The sequence below is a fragment of the Salmo salar genome, chromosome 12 (genome assembly GCF_965601325.2).
Source record: "Salmo salar chromosome 12, fSalSal1, whole genome shotgun sequence".
In the NCBI taxonomy this organism is placed as follows: Eukaryota; Metazoa; Chordata; class Actinopteri; order Salmoniformes; family Salmonidae; genus Salmo; species Salmo salar.
In genome coordinates, this window is record NC_138302.1 from 36,412,337 (window position 1) to 36,429,827 (window position 17,491).

The 17,491-nt window shown below is 43.3% G+C and overlaps 1 protein-coding gene across 2 annotated transcripts in view; it reads left to right on the forward strand.

Moving 5' to 3' along the window:
- The first annotated feature begins 3,650 nt into the window (after positions 1–3,650).
- The window catches only part of LOC106564835 (ERO1-like protein beta), a 32,048-nt gene continuing 18,207 nt past the window's right edge, over positions 3,651–17,491 (forward strand). The window contains exons 1-4 of one of the 2 annotated variants that reach the window (XM_014131270.3): positions 3,651–4,176; positions 7,101–7,220; positions 8,727–8,810; positions 9,202–9,243. In XM_014131270.3, coding sequence (XP_013986745.1) covers positions 4,006–4,176; positions 7,101–7,220; positions 8,727–8,810; positions 9,202–9,243 — 417 coding nt within the window. In that variant the 5' untranslated portion in view covers positions 3,651–4,005. Of the gene's footprint in view, positions 4,177–5,061; positions 5,367–7,100; positions 7,221–8,726; positions 8,811–9,201; positions 9,244–17,491 lie in introns of those variants that run through there. The other variant, XM_014131271.3, reaches the window with a different exon arrangement.

A 17,491-nucleotide genomic window follows, 5' to 3' on the forward strand; every position in this document is an offset into this window, starting at 1 on the left:
GCAAAAAAACGCTCTACTGTAGATAACATGAAAACAGCCCAACCAGCTTTGCTACGGTGAGTAAAATGGTCAGAGTGAGGTGTTCTCTCATTTGTGTCTGGAAGTAGCTAGCTATCAAGCTAGCCAACTCTAGACAGTTAGCTTGGGTGCTTTGTTGGGGCAAGCATGCACTGGCAGGCAAGCTGCAGAAGGACGAGGACGCTCCAATTCTCCATCGTTTATCAGTGCAATTTTGACGGACAACTTGATTAAAAAGTTTCGGAGGGTTTATCTAGTGTTCCTTCATTATATTTTAGCTCATCTTGTTCTGGCTTGCATTAGATGTTGACCTTGTTGTTGATGTGGGTCAGAAGTTTACATACACTCAATTAGTATTTGGTAGCATTGCCTTGAAATTGTTTAACTTGGATCAAACGTTTCAAGTAGCCTTCCACAACCTTCCCACAATAAGTTGAGTGAATTTTGGCCCATTCCTCCTGACGGAGCTGGTGTAACTGAGTCAGGTTTGTAGGCCTCCTTGCTCGCACACACTTTTTCAGTTCTGCCCCACAAAGTTTCTATAGGATTGAGGTCAGGGCTTTGTGATGTCACTGCAATACCTTGACTTTGTTGTCCGTAGGCCATTTTGCCACAACTTTGGAAGTATGCTTGGGGTCATTGTCCATTTGGAAGACCTATTTGCGACCAAGCTTTAACTTCCTGACTGATGTCTTGAGATTTGCTTCAATATATCCACAATTTTCCTCTCTCATGATGCCATCTATTTTGTGAAGTGCACCAGCCCTCCTGCAGAAAAGCACCCCCCACAACATGATGCTGCCACCCCCGTGCTCCACGGTTGGGATGGAGTTCTTCGGCTTGCAAGCCTCCCCCTTTTTCCTCCAAACATAACGATGGTCATTATGGCCAAACAGTTCTATTTTTGTTTCATCAGACCAGAGGACATTTCTCCAAAAAGTATGATCTTTGTCCCCATGTGCAGTTGCAAACCGTAGTCTGGCTTTTTTATGGCGGTTTGGGAGCAGTGGCTTCTTCCTTGCTGAGCGGCCTTTCAGGTTATGTCGATATAGGACTCGTTTTACTGTGGATATAGATACTTTTGTACCTGTTTCCTCCAGCATCTTCACAAGGTTCTTTGCTGTTGTTCTGGGATTGATTTGCACTTTTCGCTCCAAAGTATGTTCATCCCTAGGAGACAGAACGCGTCTCCTTCCTGAGCGGTATGATGGCTGCGTGGTCCCATGGTGTTTATACTTGCGTACTATTGTTTGTACAGATGAACGTGGTACCTTCAGGCGTCTGGAAATTGCTCCCAAGGATGAACCAGACTTGTGGAGGTCTACAATTTTGTTGTTGTTGAGGTCTTGGCTGATTTCTTTTGATTTTCCCATGATGTCAAGCAAAGAGTCACTGAGTTTGAAGGTAGGCCTTGAAATACATCCACAGGTACACCTCCAATTGACTCAAATGATGTAAATTAGCCTATCAGAAGCTTCTAAAGCCATGACATCATTTTCTGGAATGTTCCAAGCTGTTTAAAGGCACAGTCAACTGTGTATGTAAACTTCTGACCCACTGGAATTGTGATACAGTGAATTATAAGTGAAATAATCCGTCTGTAAACAATTGTTGGAAAAACTACTTGTGTCATGCACAAAGTAGATATCCTAACCGACTTGCCAAAACTATAGTTTGTGGAGTGGTTGAAAAACAAGTTTTAATGACTCCAACCTAAGTGTATGTAAACTTCCAACTTCAACTGTAGGTAGAGGTAAAGTGACTATGCATGGATAATAAACAGAGAGTAGCAGCAGCGTAAAAATTGGGGGTGGGGTGGGGACAATGCAAATAATCCGGGTAGCCATTTGATTAGCTGTTCAAGAGTCTTATGGTTTGGAGGTAGAAGCTGTTAAGAAACCTTTTTGACCTAGACTTTGTGCTCCGGTACTTCTTGTGGTGCGGTAGCAGAGAGAACAGTCTATGACTAGGGTGGCTTGAGTCTTTGACAATTTTTAGGTCCTTCATCTGACACCGCCTGGTATAGAGGTCCTGGATGGCAGGAAGCTTGGTCCCAGTGATGTACTGGGCCATACGCACTACCCTCTGTAGTGCCTTGCGGTCAGAGGCTGAGCAGTTGCCATACCAGGCAGTGATGCAACCAGGAGGATGCTGTCGATGGTGCAGCTGTATAATTTTTTGAGGATCTGAGGACCCATGCCAAATCTTTTCAGTCTCCTGAGAGGGAATAGGCGTTGTCGTGCTCCCTTCACGACTGTCTTGGTGTGTTTGGACCATGTTAGTTTGTTGGTGATGTGGACACCAAGGAATTTGAAGCTCTCAACCTGCTCCACTACAGCTCCGTCGATGAGAATAGGTGTGTGCTTGGTCCTCCTTTTTCTGTAGTCCACAATCATCTTCTTTGTCTTGATCACATTGAGGGAGAGATTGTTATCCTGTCACCACACTGCCAGGTCTCTGACCTCCTCCCTATAGGCACTCTCATCATTGTCAGTGATCAGGCCTACCACTGTTGTGTCGTCGGCAAACTTAATGATGGTGTTGGAGTCGTGCTTGGCCATGCAGTCATGGGTGAACAGGGAGTACAGGAGGGAACTGAGCACACACCCCTGAGGGGCCCCTGTGTTGAGAATCAGTGTGGCAGATGTGTTGTTACCTACCCTTACCACCTGGGGGCAGACCGTCAGGAAGTCCAGGATCCAGTTGCAGAGGGAGTTGTTTAGTCCCAGGGTCCTTAGCTTAGTGATGAGCTTTGAGGGCTCTATAGTGTTGAACGCTGAGCTGTAGTCAATGAATAGCATTCTCACGTAGGCATTCCTTTTGTCCAGGTTGGAAAGGGCACTTTATTTTTATTATTATGTGCAAGGCAAAATAGAATGCCATTTTATTTTATCTTGCAGAACAGTTCAAACAACTGCCAATAGGACATCCAGCAGCCTGTCCTGGTCCAGGTTCTCCACCCTGGGGGTCTGCTCTGAGGAAGATCTTGTCTTCTTCCTCAGGTAGTTGGGGAACCTCTTCCAGGCAGAAAACTTTGGCATTGCAGTAGAGAAAGCCTCAATTTCCTTGTCATCGGCATCATCATGGTCCTCCACTTCAGCCACTTTAAGCAGTGTCCTGGACTGGCTTCTGCTGGAGTCCTTCCTCCCCATAGTGCTGTAGGTAGGCCGCTCTACAGGAACTCCTTCCTCCTTCAGAGTGAGGACCTCGTACTCACACCTCGGAAAATTGGCAAAGGACCAGGAAGAGTCTCCATTCTCTGAGGAGGGATCAGCATCTTCCTCCTTTCACCAAACAGCCTTGCAGCCAATCAGCCTTTCCCCAAGAGGGTCTGATGCAGAGATCTCGATATTGTCTCTTTGGCCAGCATCTTCCAACTCAGTGCAAATCATCACTGACAATGTTTTAAACCTTAGGGCCTAAGGAAAACCTAACTGGAGACTAGATATGAAGAAAAAAATACATCAGCTAGTGCTGCAGAAACTACACTGCCACAAATTAGTGTATTTTCATTTGGCTATTATAACAAGTCACATGAATGCGTTTCACATGCATACACACAGGATGTAAAACACGCAGTAACATTTTATTCATTTTTACTGTACGTCCTTCACCTGTACCCCTTTGCTTTCCGTAGCTGATTTTTTTTTTCAATCGTCTCGGGTCGACAACTGTTTTTTTAGATGGCAAAACTTGGGATTTTCGGATTTGTACATATTATTTACAACGACTACTGGTGATACTAGACATTATCACAAGTTACTTCTGAAGAAACAGTTGTACAGCTGTTAGCTTTGGTTGGAGACTTTCATTTATCATTACGACAAGCGAAGAAGCTTTTCTCCGCTGTTTGTTGTTGCTAGTGCGCACTACCTAACGACGTTAGCTAGTAGCACATCATCATTAGCTAGCCTGCCAACTATCCATCTACATTTCAAAACTGTTCTTTGTTTTTGTCTTTCGTGGCGCGTTGCATTTGCATCAGTGATGATAAAAAATACGATACAATCCGCAGGACTTCTGGTTTTGTTGTGGTTGTTATTTGGGGACTTTGTCTTTGTTCTGGGTTGGTTTCACAACAGAGTCAAAACGTACAACAACCAATATTCTTCCAAAGAAGATGCTCCTGACAGTCAAGACCAAAGCTGTTTTTGTCACGTAAGTACATTGAACTTGCAATATCAATGTCCGTTTAGGAAGGCTAAATGACTGCGTTGGAGGAACAGTCTTCTAGCATTTTCTACTGTCACGTTAATTTGACGTCATCATACCGAGATATCTTGCTGGCGCCCTAACATTGCCTTATCCAACTTTATGGACAACCGGGCATAACATCTAACCCTAATCATATGGTTTATTTTGCCTTGCAAATCGAAACACACTGACTTGTAAAAAATTATTGTTAAAATGTATGGATAAAGATACTCTTAGCCAGCTTTTTCCTGAATTCAACAGTTGTTTGTAATTGCTGTATAATGTAATTTGACACAACCAATATCTCGTGCTTGTGCGCATATCAACTCAATAACGTTACCATTGTCATAGTCGAACTTTCCCTTATCATGCGAATATCTGATTATAATTCACCAAATCTGCCACTTCCATTCTCACACGTGTTTGTATGCCTATGTCGTGCTATGTATCTTTTCTTGATGTTTGTCATTCATGCCAACTTTTGAAATAAGTTAGCTACTGAGTTGACTGGTTGTTTATGTGATCGACGGCTGACTTGACCCACATACTGCAATCAATTTTTTAAAACTATGGCACGTGTCTTTATTATTTCTAACAAATTGCACTCACATGAGTAATATGAGAAGACCGAGACGTGGTGTCGTCTGATTGGCCATACTAAAGTTTCCTTCCAATGAGTTTGTGGGACATGTAGTCTTCTCTTCCGTGAGTAATACTTGTTTTAAATGTCCTTGAATCGAAGTGAAGACTACAAATGTCAGGTATAGAGGCGGGACTAAGTTTGACAGCTGCAGACATATCTTGTTTGGAGGCGAGGCCTGGGCAGGAGAATTATGCACGAGGAAAATAAGTGGCCTGAAATGACAGCTCATCCCCAGGTTAGTCAGAGTCTTCCCATCAACTCTGGCAAACTCTCACCTGTCTGTTGAAGTAGGATACAGCAGTCCATAAGGCTGGTCTTAGTTTTGTAATTTAAAACTACTGTTAAAGATAGCAGCTCCTCAGAGAAATAGGAAAATTAAACTATTTTTAATAAACAACAACCAGGGAAACTGCTCAATGGTTTTGAACTCACCGGCATGCTCAGAGGACTTTGTTACTTATGGATGGCTTCACTGCTTCCCATCACGTTCTCTGGACAGCTACACTCAGAGGTCAGATATATGGTTATGTTTCCAGCTGTGGGCTATATGATGATGCTTGTGTCAATGTACAACAGTTAGTTACATTTCTGACATATTGTCACAATGACATAGAATAAACTGAAAGAGAAACATCTTTCTGCTGTTTTGTATAGTAGCCAGTTGGTGAAACTAGTTGTCAGTAACAGCTGGTCAGATAGGCTACTCGGGTTTTCTCCTCATCATGACACACAACCACTGATGTGAAAGTGACTGAATAGTCTACACTGTGCTAAGAGAACTTAATTTCAAAGAATTCTTGCAACATGCAGTCTTGCGCAACTTGTTCTTATAAAATAGCGTATGTCTCTGCTTTGGTGACAGTAACCCACATACCTTTCATACGACTATAGTTAGAATATACTCCTGAAATGAGATTAACAAATATTTTCTATGACACCATTTGCATTGATTGAGTCTAGACCTGAATACTTTATGATGAGAGAGAGAGAGTGGGAAGACTTAGGTGTCTTCTGGACCAGACCAACGCAGACTTTCTTTCACAAAGCAGCTGTCTATTTCATTATGCGTGGGAGAATAAAGCCGATTGTTCACAGGTATCAAATGTATGAAAAGGTGGAGGGAGAATGGTAAATGTTTTGGTAACCAAATTTTGGTCAACAACCTCAACCGGCAGCTGGGACAAACGTCATGCTGCTTAAGTGTTTTGTGGTGTTTGAGAGTATGTGGCAGTTTTAAAGTAGGCAAAATGTAAGAGGAAGTTAAGATTTGCAGGCAAGCTTTTGCCCTCGTTCTGTCCCTCTCTATCTCTGCCCCCCCCCCCCCCCCCCCTGGCTGAATCCCATATCACCCACTTCCCCCCGCCCCACGGCCCTCCATTTGCACCAAAGTGTCCCAAAGCTGAAGGAGGGAATATTATGGAGGGTTTAGGGCCTAATTAGACCCTCCGATAGCCACTTTGACGAGCCAACGCTGCTTCAGAGCGGAGTGTTATCACATAACGCACTGCATTATTTTATTTTGTGCAATTTCACCCCAACAAGGTGTACCCTAAACAAATGGTTAACGGTTTGGTCTGCAAGTAGCCTAGTTTTAAAGCAGCCCATGATATGCTTTATGAATATAAAATGCGGCCCGCCAATGCACGATTGAACATAATAGCGTGGCTAATGTGGATCATTTCATTTGAGCGGTAATGGCTAGAAACAAGCTAGACTTGTTTTACTATTAAACTTAATGCTGCTATTGTTTTTAATTTCGTAAAGCAGCATGTGTTTCTTAACCAGGCAAAGGGTGTGTGGTGGTGACTGGTTAGCTACAGGGAAACAAAAGAGTCACCTGTGCGATGTGTATAATCGGCGGTGGCGCTTGAGCGGAGCCTGTCTGCCTAACCTGCCCACATTCACCGCTTTTTCCCCTGCAGCTCACCAGCTGATGTAGGCTAGGCTGTGTGTGGCGGGTTCTTCGCACTGCTGAACAGAGCCGTGCTGCACATCTGTACTGTTAGTATTAATTGTGCTTATTACTGAAAAGCTCTCAATCTCTCCAAAAACGCTTGTCCAGTCCACTTAGTAGTCTGATTTTATCTACAGAGATAATTTAGTCGTGTCTCGTTTTAGTCAACTGAAATGAACAATCTTTTTTGTTTAGTTATTGTTTTTCCTGGGTCTATTTAGTCAGTTATGGTGTACTAAAATGAACACTGGTGTACCTTAATTCTTAAGGCGTTCTCCGTGTTTCCCTCAGTTGACAGGCGTCTTGGATGACTGCTTCTGTGACATTGAGAGCATCGATGTCTTCAACAACTTCAAGATCTACCCCCGCATTCAGAAGCTGACCGAGAGAGACTACTTCAGGTACTACAGGGTAAGTACTAAATAGACTTGCAGAGAGGACTAAACACCCCCTCTGCATCTTGATCCTGGACTTCCTGATGGGCCGCCCCCAGATGGTAAGGGTAGGTAACGACACATCCGCCATGTGCCCGCTTCACGACTGTCTTGAGAGCATCGACGCTAATATGGCTAATTTTAGCCATATTAGCATAGGCATGACATGAGTCAAAACAACATCGCAACGAGCCTCCTACGATTCCCAACATGGCAGCTTCTTGTTATTGTTGCTAACTATCTGACTGTTCAGAATCATAACCCCACACGGCCTTCTGCCTCATTGATGCTTGCGCATTGTTTTTGCGACGTGTTAAGCCAACCCTTCTATAAGAAAGGCTTGTTTTTGTTGCAAAACATTTTCCGTTGCAAAACAGTGTGCTCTAATGAATACACCCTGACCAGGAAAAACTTGCTTGGGCACTTGTTAAAGCAAAAACTAATTGACCGTACGTTCTAATTATGGTATGGGATACTTGTCAGGTATAGTAAGTGTGAAAATTAGATGCTCCTCATACTGAAACCTAGGTATTAGAAAGAATCCATGAGGATGACATCACCGTGTGGATGTAACTGAATCTTAAAGGGAAATACAGTAGGTCCAGTCCAGTGCTGACAAACCTTGTCATCCCTCTTTCCCAATCATCCTCTTTTGCTTCTCTAGACAGTCTTACGAGTTGCTCATATGTAGAACCTGATGCAAATATGATATCATTCTCTCTGATAACAGGGGACAGAGTGCTGTTACATTTGTATAACTGCTCGAACGCTTTCCCAACACCTAGCATCCATAAGAAACATTGAGGCCCATTTGAGTCACTTAATCTTTTCACAAAGGCAGTAAAAGAACAATCACTCAGTGTGAGTCCAGCTGTTGCGTTCATACACCATTCATACACACCAAGCTACCTCATTCTAAAGGCCCTTTTCCCACTGTGAACATCCCATCATGAACTCTGAAAAGGAAGAATGGACTCATAGGAACATCATTAATATTTTCAGAATACTCATCTGGCCCCTAGTGTGATAATCCGGTTAAGTTTCTGTCTTCCACTGCCGCTGGTTAGTAATCTGCTGCTCTAGTAGTCACCATCCCATTGACTGAGCGACACTTTTGAACCCACAGACGGTGTCACCTTTTTTATAATTATGAAGTATTCTCCTCATACTGTGGCCTTCGTATGAGGTTGACGTGTCCAATGACGAGCATGAATGGAAAAAGGTCACCAGCAGCGACTATTCCCTGTGGCGTTTACGACGGAGCTGGTCTCTGGCACACGTCAACGGAAAGAGAATCTGAGTCATTTGTTAACATCATTATTTGAGACACTTATGCTCATACATATGTCTAAATTGGGAAAACAGTGAATTTAGCCTAGCTGTTCTGTCTTGCCTGTCTCCAACACATCACATCTCTGTGTGACGCAGTCACTTTTATAGCATATACCATGCCATCCCAACTCTTCTCTTTTCTTCTCCACAGGTCAACCTGAATAGGCCCTGTCCCTTCTGGGCTGACGATGGCCACTGCTCCATCAAGGACTGCCAAGTGGAGCCCTGCCCAGAGGTCAGTTCAACCGACCCACAATTATCTACGTTGGTCTCCAAATCGACTTCTAGTATTCATTACCCACAGGCACCTCCTGTAGGTCTGAAATGGTTAAATAAGTATTGGCAATGTGGTGAAAATTCCACGTAGGCTACAACAAGGTGGAGCTATTATTAGTATATTGCTAATCACTCTAATTCTTTTAGTTCTAGGCCTACAAGAAGAGACCAGGGCAAGGGCCCCTAACCCCTAGTGGGTTAATTTACAATTGTTAATATACTGTTTCCCGAGTCTTTGTATTGTAATCTTTGTTTTCTGTTAGTTATAGCTAGCCTCTGTGACCTGCTTTCGGCGTTGACAGTGATGTTCACCTGTCCCATCGGTTTTCTTTGTGTGTGTTTGTTTACAGAGCAAGATTCCAGTGGGAATTAAGTCTGGAAACTACAATAGGGTAAGGCGGTCACTCCCCAGACAGGCAACGTTCACGCAGTCATTCAACTGTAATGAATACAAACACACTCTACAAACATGTTAAAATGAAAGGAAAGAGAATATACCATATGCACTCTTGATTTTCATGCAATATGGCAAAGAAACAGGAGTGTGCTTACTGTGTTCTAAAATAATTAGGGCAAAGGAGTAAGTTAAACAGAATACTGTGTAAATTGATGGTTGGAAGGATGTATAATAGTTGGATATGTTCTAAAACATGTTCTATTTTATATCTGATTTAACTGAGGGTCTCTGGAGTGTTATGTACATGTAGGCTAGGCTACCTCTAGAGAGCAGACAGAAATAGGAAAGAGAAGCAAGCGTTTGTTTGCCTTGTCACAGTGTGGCCAGGTAAATAGTGTGTGTGCTTGTTCCAGCACTTTCTGACTAGGTTACGTCCAAAATGGCACTCTATTCCTTATATAGTACTCTACTTTTGACCAGAACCCTTTGGGCCTTTGGGAATAGGTTGTTATTTGGGACGCATTCTCTCTGTCTGTCTTGGCTGCTGATTCCATACTTAGTGGCCACTGAAATAGCTCATTACTCTCTGTCCTCCTGGCTATCTCCTGTGGTAGGGGTAAGCGAGGGACATGTTTGTTGGCGAACACTTGGGTCGTGTTCAGTAGGCACGAAAAGGAGTGAAGCCGGTAGGTACTATCTGATTTTGTCCAATTACAAATGCTTGTTTTTCTTCTCTTCTGCAAAGTGTTTTTTTATGTGCCCTAATGAACACGACCCTGGCGTAGTGCCTTCTGTTTGTCTTGCAATGACCCACCAGTGTTTGTTGGACATCTGGACTGATTGCCAGTCAAGGTCAAATTCTGCTGTATCTTTAGTTAGTGGGAAAAGTTGATGTTTGGACACATCGGTTGAGCTTTTCAATGGGCTCCTAGTTTGGTGTATTTAGTCCCATGGCTTTTTCACACTTTCCACTCCAGCAGGGGCTATATATATGATAGGGGTAGTTACATGGCTATAGGCTACATAATGTACAGGGCAAGGTTTATTGTTTTTCACCTTTAATGAAATCAACCTCATCTCAAAGATTTTCGACCAACAGCGTTAAGCCAGACAGCTCTTCAAAACTTTTCAGTAGTTTATTAGCCACATCTGGCTTGACCTCCCGAGGTCTCTGGTCCCTTATTGTGTGGTCTGTTGTATGAGGATTTTTGCCACATCACCCCCAGTGTTAGGGGTTAGCGCTAAGTGTGCTACGGGAGACGTGTGAGGCAAAAGGCTGATTTTAAATTCGCAGTTAGAGCTGTGGTGGTGCTCTCCCACAGCTGGAGGCACAGAGGGAAAACTGTCTAGCATATTCTAGGCAGCGTTGGCTAGAGACGCTATGTGGCTGGCGACGTGGCCATGCCGCAGGAAAAAGCACAGCAGGTGCTTGTGTGTGAGGTCGTGACGAAACATTAGCTGACTGTGCACATTAGAGTTGTTTATTTAGCTTTTAATGCTTCGTTGCTAGTGGCATTAGCTTAACCAATTTGTTTAGCCCCTCAGGCATTTTTTTTTCTTGACTGACCTTCTATTTAAAAAGTTTAGTCCTATTGCAGACAGTGTGTGAAGAACTCAAGTTGAAGTATGCAGAGTAGGGAGCCCTATATGACGGATTTAGCCTAGCCTAATTGATAACAAAGATGAGTCGTTCCATTTGATTTCAATCACCTTTTGACTGCACCCCTTTTGATTTTAACGAAACGTTTATTAATACATATTTATGGTAGAAGTGGTCAGAAAGTAGCTTTTTGGGCTTAAATGCCAAAACATTTAGGAGATAGAGGTGCACATAGATGACCCATACCCCTCCCTACCATGAGACATCCATGTCTTCATCACTGGAAAAGATAGAAGGTTGAGTTTGATATAAGTTTTTAAATTATAGACAGGGTTGTCAAACTATTGTACAATTTTGTGACAATGACATACATTTTGTTTTACCTATATGTTGTATTTTAGACCCGATTTTACATCATCTGAGGTGTTTGTGTTGTGGCAGCATCAGCATGATCTTGAATACAGGTTGGATGTCGTGTTTTGGGTGATACATGATCTTAAATGGCAATACAATTTGAAATGTCAACTTTCAAATAAATGGTAGCACAAGGATGGTTGGAGGTCCACACATCAGCTTTAAATAAGAATATCTTTTGTTTTAAATTATACTGCCAATCTTCCATAGGAAACCTATTGAAATAGAGATAATAGAGTAGACATTCCCATTTCAATTGACGTTTGATGGTGGGTGGACTAGTGGCCATCTTTGTGGTAGTAATTGGAAGTTTACATTTCAATTCAATTAATATTTAAATGATGCACCAGCTAAATTGCAGGGATATGTCCTAGGGTTGAGCAGTATCCAGATTTCCATACCTTCACACCGTGCTTGTGCCATCCGGGATATACTGTATTACCGGTAGTGCATAATTATAACGTTAAAAAAGCTCCTAAGACGTCACTTACCAAAATTGCTAACAAAATGCTAACAAGTACTAAGGAATACTCATAGCGGATGCTAGGTAAATGCTAATGAGTGCATGCAAACATTTACTACTAGGACAGACAACCCAGCTCATGAAGTTATGCAAGTATCGCAAAACACAGTTTGTAGCACGCACAAAACAAATATTATGCAGCAGGGAACTTAATACAGGAGGGGATGGTCTCTGCTGCTCCAATAAGCTTGATCTTGCAAGCTAACATTAGCAAGTTATCAAAATTAACAAGTTAGTAAAAACCCAGCTGGAGAGAATTTATTTATAGTTAACTTAATAGTTATAGGATATATAGCTGGCAAACAGTAGTGAATTTCATACAAGTGTAACTTGATCACCTCACTTAAGTTGTGCTGCAGGAGTGACTCACCCATGTTGCTCGTTGTGCTTCTTTGTAAACAAACACGATTGGCTCAAACCGCTGTTTTTGGGGAACTAGTACCGGTAAGCTTCATAATGAAAAATGATTTAACGGCCGAAATGATGAACGCAATCTGGCTTATCTATTACCTAGTGGACAAGTTGACTGCAGGTATTTATATATATAAAAAAACGTCACTTACCACTATGCTAACAACATGCTAACAAGTACTAAGGGATCCTCATAAAGAATGATCACATTTTGTACAGTTTCTTACCTAAACTTTACAAGTAACTCAAAAACGCTACTCACAGTTTGTTGCATGCAGGGTCACCACTTTAGTTTTAGAAGTGGGGGGGACATAACCTGGTGAATTTGTTTGGGGCATCTAAAGCTAATTGCCTGCATTTTTACACAATTCAATGTGCCATCTCCATTTAGAATAAAAAGTAAGCAAAAATGCCCACAGTCATGAAGCTAGGTAAGAGATCATTGTTAAATTTAAGTGATTAATAAGACTGAGCTAGATCGAAGGTAATTCAATAATAAATAGTGTGTTGCACCTAACAAACTCTTTAAAAAAGACTTTTGAATTGTCTTCATTAAGAAGTCCTCTATATCAAATTTCAGCCAGAAAGACCAACCAGGCCGAGCCACCTGCATGCCTGACCCCCACCAGTCTAGTCAACTCAACTCTCAACACAATATCCTTCCTAGTTCACACCTTTTAATTTTCTTAATTCCCAAGGGAAAGTTTTGGAAACAAAAAACAAAACAAAAAAACCCACATACACCTTAAATATACATTAACACACAGAAACCGCATATCTTCTATATAATTAATCTCATAGGACTAATAGTACTGTAGAGCTCTTTTTACTTGCACACAATATAGCTTGGTCGCCCCGTCTTGTCCCTAGGGGTCCAACATCCTGCAGTCCCCAAACCCAGCCAACCCACCCCACTCAGCTTTAGGATCTTAGTGAAACAATAAAGGATTTGTTTCGGTTGTGTTAGGCCAAGATCAGAGTGACAACCCACAGGACGGCACACCCCCAGGGCCAGGACTGTGCAGCCCAGCAACTAGGGATTGCCTAAATGGGTATCTCCCTTGACGTGGGCATGTTTTCAATACAGACTCCTTTAGTCGTACTGTAAGACAGGTATTCTCAAACTGGGGTACGCCAAATAAAAATGTGATTCACATTTCAAAACAAACAAACCAAAAAATGTTCACAGTCCATGTTCACAGGTTTTCTTCTCGCCTGAGTAGCCTCATTTCACTGCCAATTTTTTTTAACCATCTAGTGTTCAGCGAAATAACAACACAATGTCAAATACAGGTAGCCTAGTCAAATAATTTACATCCAATCACGTTACTCTCAGGGGAATTCCACATACGGACGTATGTAGCCAAACGTAGCTGCTGCTCATGTTGGTGTCTGTACTGATGGCGCAAAAGCCATGACAGGGAGACATAGTGGTGTGGTAATGCGCATGCAAGCAGTTGCTCCCGATGCCACTTGGGTAGACTGCAGCATCCACCGAGAGGCTCTTGCTTCCAAGAGAATGCCTGACAGCTTGAAAGACATTTTGGACACTACAGTGAAAATGGTTAACTTTGTTAAAGCAAGGCCCCTGAACTCTCGTGTATTTTCTGCACTATGCAATGATATGGGCAGCAACCATGTAACGCTTTTACAACATACAGAAGTGCACTGGTTATCAAGGGGCAAAGTATTGACACGTCTTTTTTAAATTGAGAGACGAGCTTAAAGTTTTCTTTACTGACTGTCATTTTCACTTGTCTGACCGCTTGTATGATGACGAGTTTCTCACACGACTGGCCTATCTGGGTGATGCTTTTCTCGCCTCAATGATCTGAATCTAGGATTACAGGGACTCTCCGCAACTATATTCAATGTGCGGGACAAAAATTGAGTTCTTGATTAAGAAGTTGGAGCTCTTCTCTGTCTGCATTAACAAGGACAACACACAGGTCTTTCCATCATTGTATGATTTTTTTGTGTGCAAATGTGATACAGCGACGCACCTGAGTTGGGTGCACAATTACGCCATTACTTTCCTGAAACAGATGACACAAAGACCTGGATTTGTTAACCCTTTCATGCCCTGCCTCCAGTCCACTTATCGATATCTGAACAAGAGAGCCTCATCGAAATTGCAACAAGCGGTTCTGTGGAAATTTTATTTAATCAGATCCACTGCCAGATTTCTGGATCAGGCTGCGCTCAGAGTATCCTCCCTTGGCAAATATTGCTGTTAAGACACTGATGCCCTTTGCACATACTTACATTACCGTTCAAAAGTTTTGGGTCACTTAGAAATGTCCTTGTTTTTGAAAGAAACATTTTTTTTGTCCATTAAATAACATCAAATTGATCCGAAATACAGTGTAGACATTGTTAATGTTGTAAATTACTATTGTAGCTGGAAATGGCAGATTTTTAATGGAATATCTACATAGGCGTACAGAGGCCCATTTATCTGGTGTTTGCGGGTACTATTTAATGAAGGATCTCAATTACAGCCTCGAGTCTTCTTGGATATGACGTTACAAGCTTGGCACACCTGTATTTGGGGAGTTTCTCCCATTTTTCTCTGCAGATCTTCTCAAGCTCTGTCAGGTTGGATGGAGGGTGTCGCTGCACAGCTATTTTCAGGTCTCTCCAGAGATGTTAGATCGCTTACAAGTCCGGGCTCTGGCTGGGCCACTCGATGACATTTAGAAACTTGTCCCGAAGCCACTCCTGCATTGTCTTGGCTGCGTGCTTAAGGTGGTTGTCCTGTTGGAAGGTGAACATTCGTCCCAGTCTGAGGTCCTGAGCACTCTGGAGCAGGTTTTCATCAAGGATCTCTGTTTTGCTTCGTTCATCTTTCCCTCTATCCTGACTAGTCTCCCAGTACCTGCTGCTCAAAAACATCCCCACAGCATGATGCTGCCACTACCATTGTTCACCCTAGGGATGGTGCTAGGTTTCCTCCAGACATGATGCTTGGCTTTCAGGCCAAAGAGTTCAATCTTGGTTTCATTAGACCAGAGAATCTTATTTCTCATGGTCTGAGAGTCCTTTAGGTGCCTTTTGGCAAACCCCAAGTGGGCTCTCATGTGCCTTTAACTGAGGAGTGGCTTCTATCTGGCCACTCTACCTTAAAGACCTGATTGGTGGAGTGCTGCAAAAATGGTTGTCCTTCTAGACGGTTCTCCCATCTCCACAGAGGAACTCTGGAGCTCTGTCAGAGTGACCATCAGGTTCTTGGTCACCTCCCTGACCAAGGCCCTTCTCCCCCGATTGCTCAGTTAGGCCGGGCGGCCCGCTCTAGGAAGAGTCTTGGTGGTTCCAAACTTCTTTCATGCAAGGATGATGGAGGCCACTGTGTTCTTGGGGACCTTCAGTGCTGCAGACATTTTTTGGTTCTCTTCCATAGAGCTGTGCCTCGACACAATCCTGTCTCGGAGCTCTAAAGATAATTCCTTCGACCTCATGGCTAGGTTTTTGCTCTGGCATGCACCGTCAACTGTGGGACCTTATATAGACAGGCGTGTGCCTTTCCAAATCATGTCCAATCAATTGAATTTACCACAGGTGAACTCCAATGAAGTTGTAGAAACATCTCAAGGATGATAAATGGAAACAGTATGCACCTGATCTCAATTTTGAGTCTCATAGCAAAGGGTCTGAATACTTATTTATGTAAATAAGGTATTTTTTATATATATATATATATATATATATATATATATATATATATATATATATACTGCTCAAAAAAATAAAGGGAACACTTAAACAACACAATGTAACTCCAAGTCAATCACACTTCTGTGAAATCAAACTGTCCACTTAGGAAGCAACACTGATTGACAATAAATTTCACATGCTGTTGTGCAAATGGAATAGAAAACAGGTGGAAATTATAGGCAATTAGCAAGACACCCCCAATAAAGGAGTGGTTCTGCAGGTGGGGACCACAGACCACTTCTCAGTTCCTATGCTTCCTGGCTGATGTTTTGGTCACTTTTGAATGCTGGCGGTGCTTTCACTCTAGTGGTAGCATGAGACGGAGTCTACAACCCACACAAGTGGCTCAGGTAGTGCAGCTCATCCAGGATGGCAATCAATGCGAGCTGTGGCAAGAAGGTTTGCTGTGTCTGTCAGCGTAGTGTCCAGAGCATGGAGGCGCTACCAGGAGACAGGCCAGTACATCAGGAGACGTGGAGGAGGCCGTAGGAGGGCAAGAACCCAGCAGCAGGACCGCTACCTCCGCCTTTGTGCAAGGAGGAGCAGGAGAAGCACTGCCAGAGCCCTGCAAAATGACCTCCAGCAGACCACAAATGTGCATGTGTCTGCTCAAACGGTCAGAAACAGACTCCATGAGGGTGGTATGAGGGCCCGACGTCCACAGGTGGGGGTTGTGCTTACAGCCCAACACCGTGCAGGACGTTTGGCATTTGCCAGAGAACACCAAGATTGGCAAAATCGCCACTGCCGCCCTGTGCTCTTCACAGATGAAAGGAGGTTCACACTGAGCATGTGACAGACGTGACAGAGTCTGGAGATGCCGTGGAGAACGTTCTGCTGCCTGCAACATCCTCCAGCATGACCAGTTTGGCGGTGGGTCAGTCATGGTGTGGGCTGGCATTTCTTTGGGGGGCCGCACAGCCCTCCAAGTGCTCGCCAGAGGTAGCCTGACTGCCATTAGGTACCGAGATGAGATCTTCAGACCCCTTGTGAGACCATCTGCTGGTGCGGTTGGCCCTGGGTTCCTCCTAATGCAAGACAATGCTAGACCTCATGTGGCTGGAGTGTGTCAGCAGTTCCTGCAAGAGGAAGGCATTGATGCTATGGACTGGCCTGCCCGTTCCCCAGACCTGAATCCAATTGAGCACATCTGGGACATCATGTCTCTCTCCATCCACCAACGCCGCGTTGCACCACAGACTGTCCAGGAGTTGGCGGATGCTTTAGTCCAGGTCTGGGAGGAGATCCCTCAGGAGACCATCCGCCACCTCATCAGGAGCATGCCCAGGCGTTGTAGGGAGGTCATACAGGCACGTGGAGGCCACACACACTACTGAGCCTCATTTTGACTTGTTTTAATGACATTACATCAAAGTTGGATCAGCCTGTAGTGTGGTTTCCCACTTTAATTTTGAGTGTGACTCCAAATCCAGACCTCCATGGGTTGATAAATTGGATTTCCATTGATTATTTTTGTGTGATTTTGTTGTCAGCACATTCAACTATGTAAAGAAAAAAGTATTTAATAAGATTTTTTCTTTCATTCAGATCTAGGATGTGTTGTTTAAGTGTTCCCTTTTA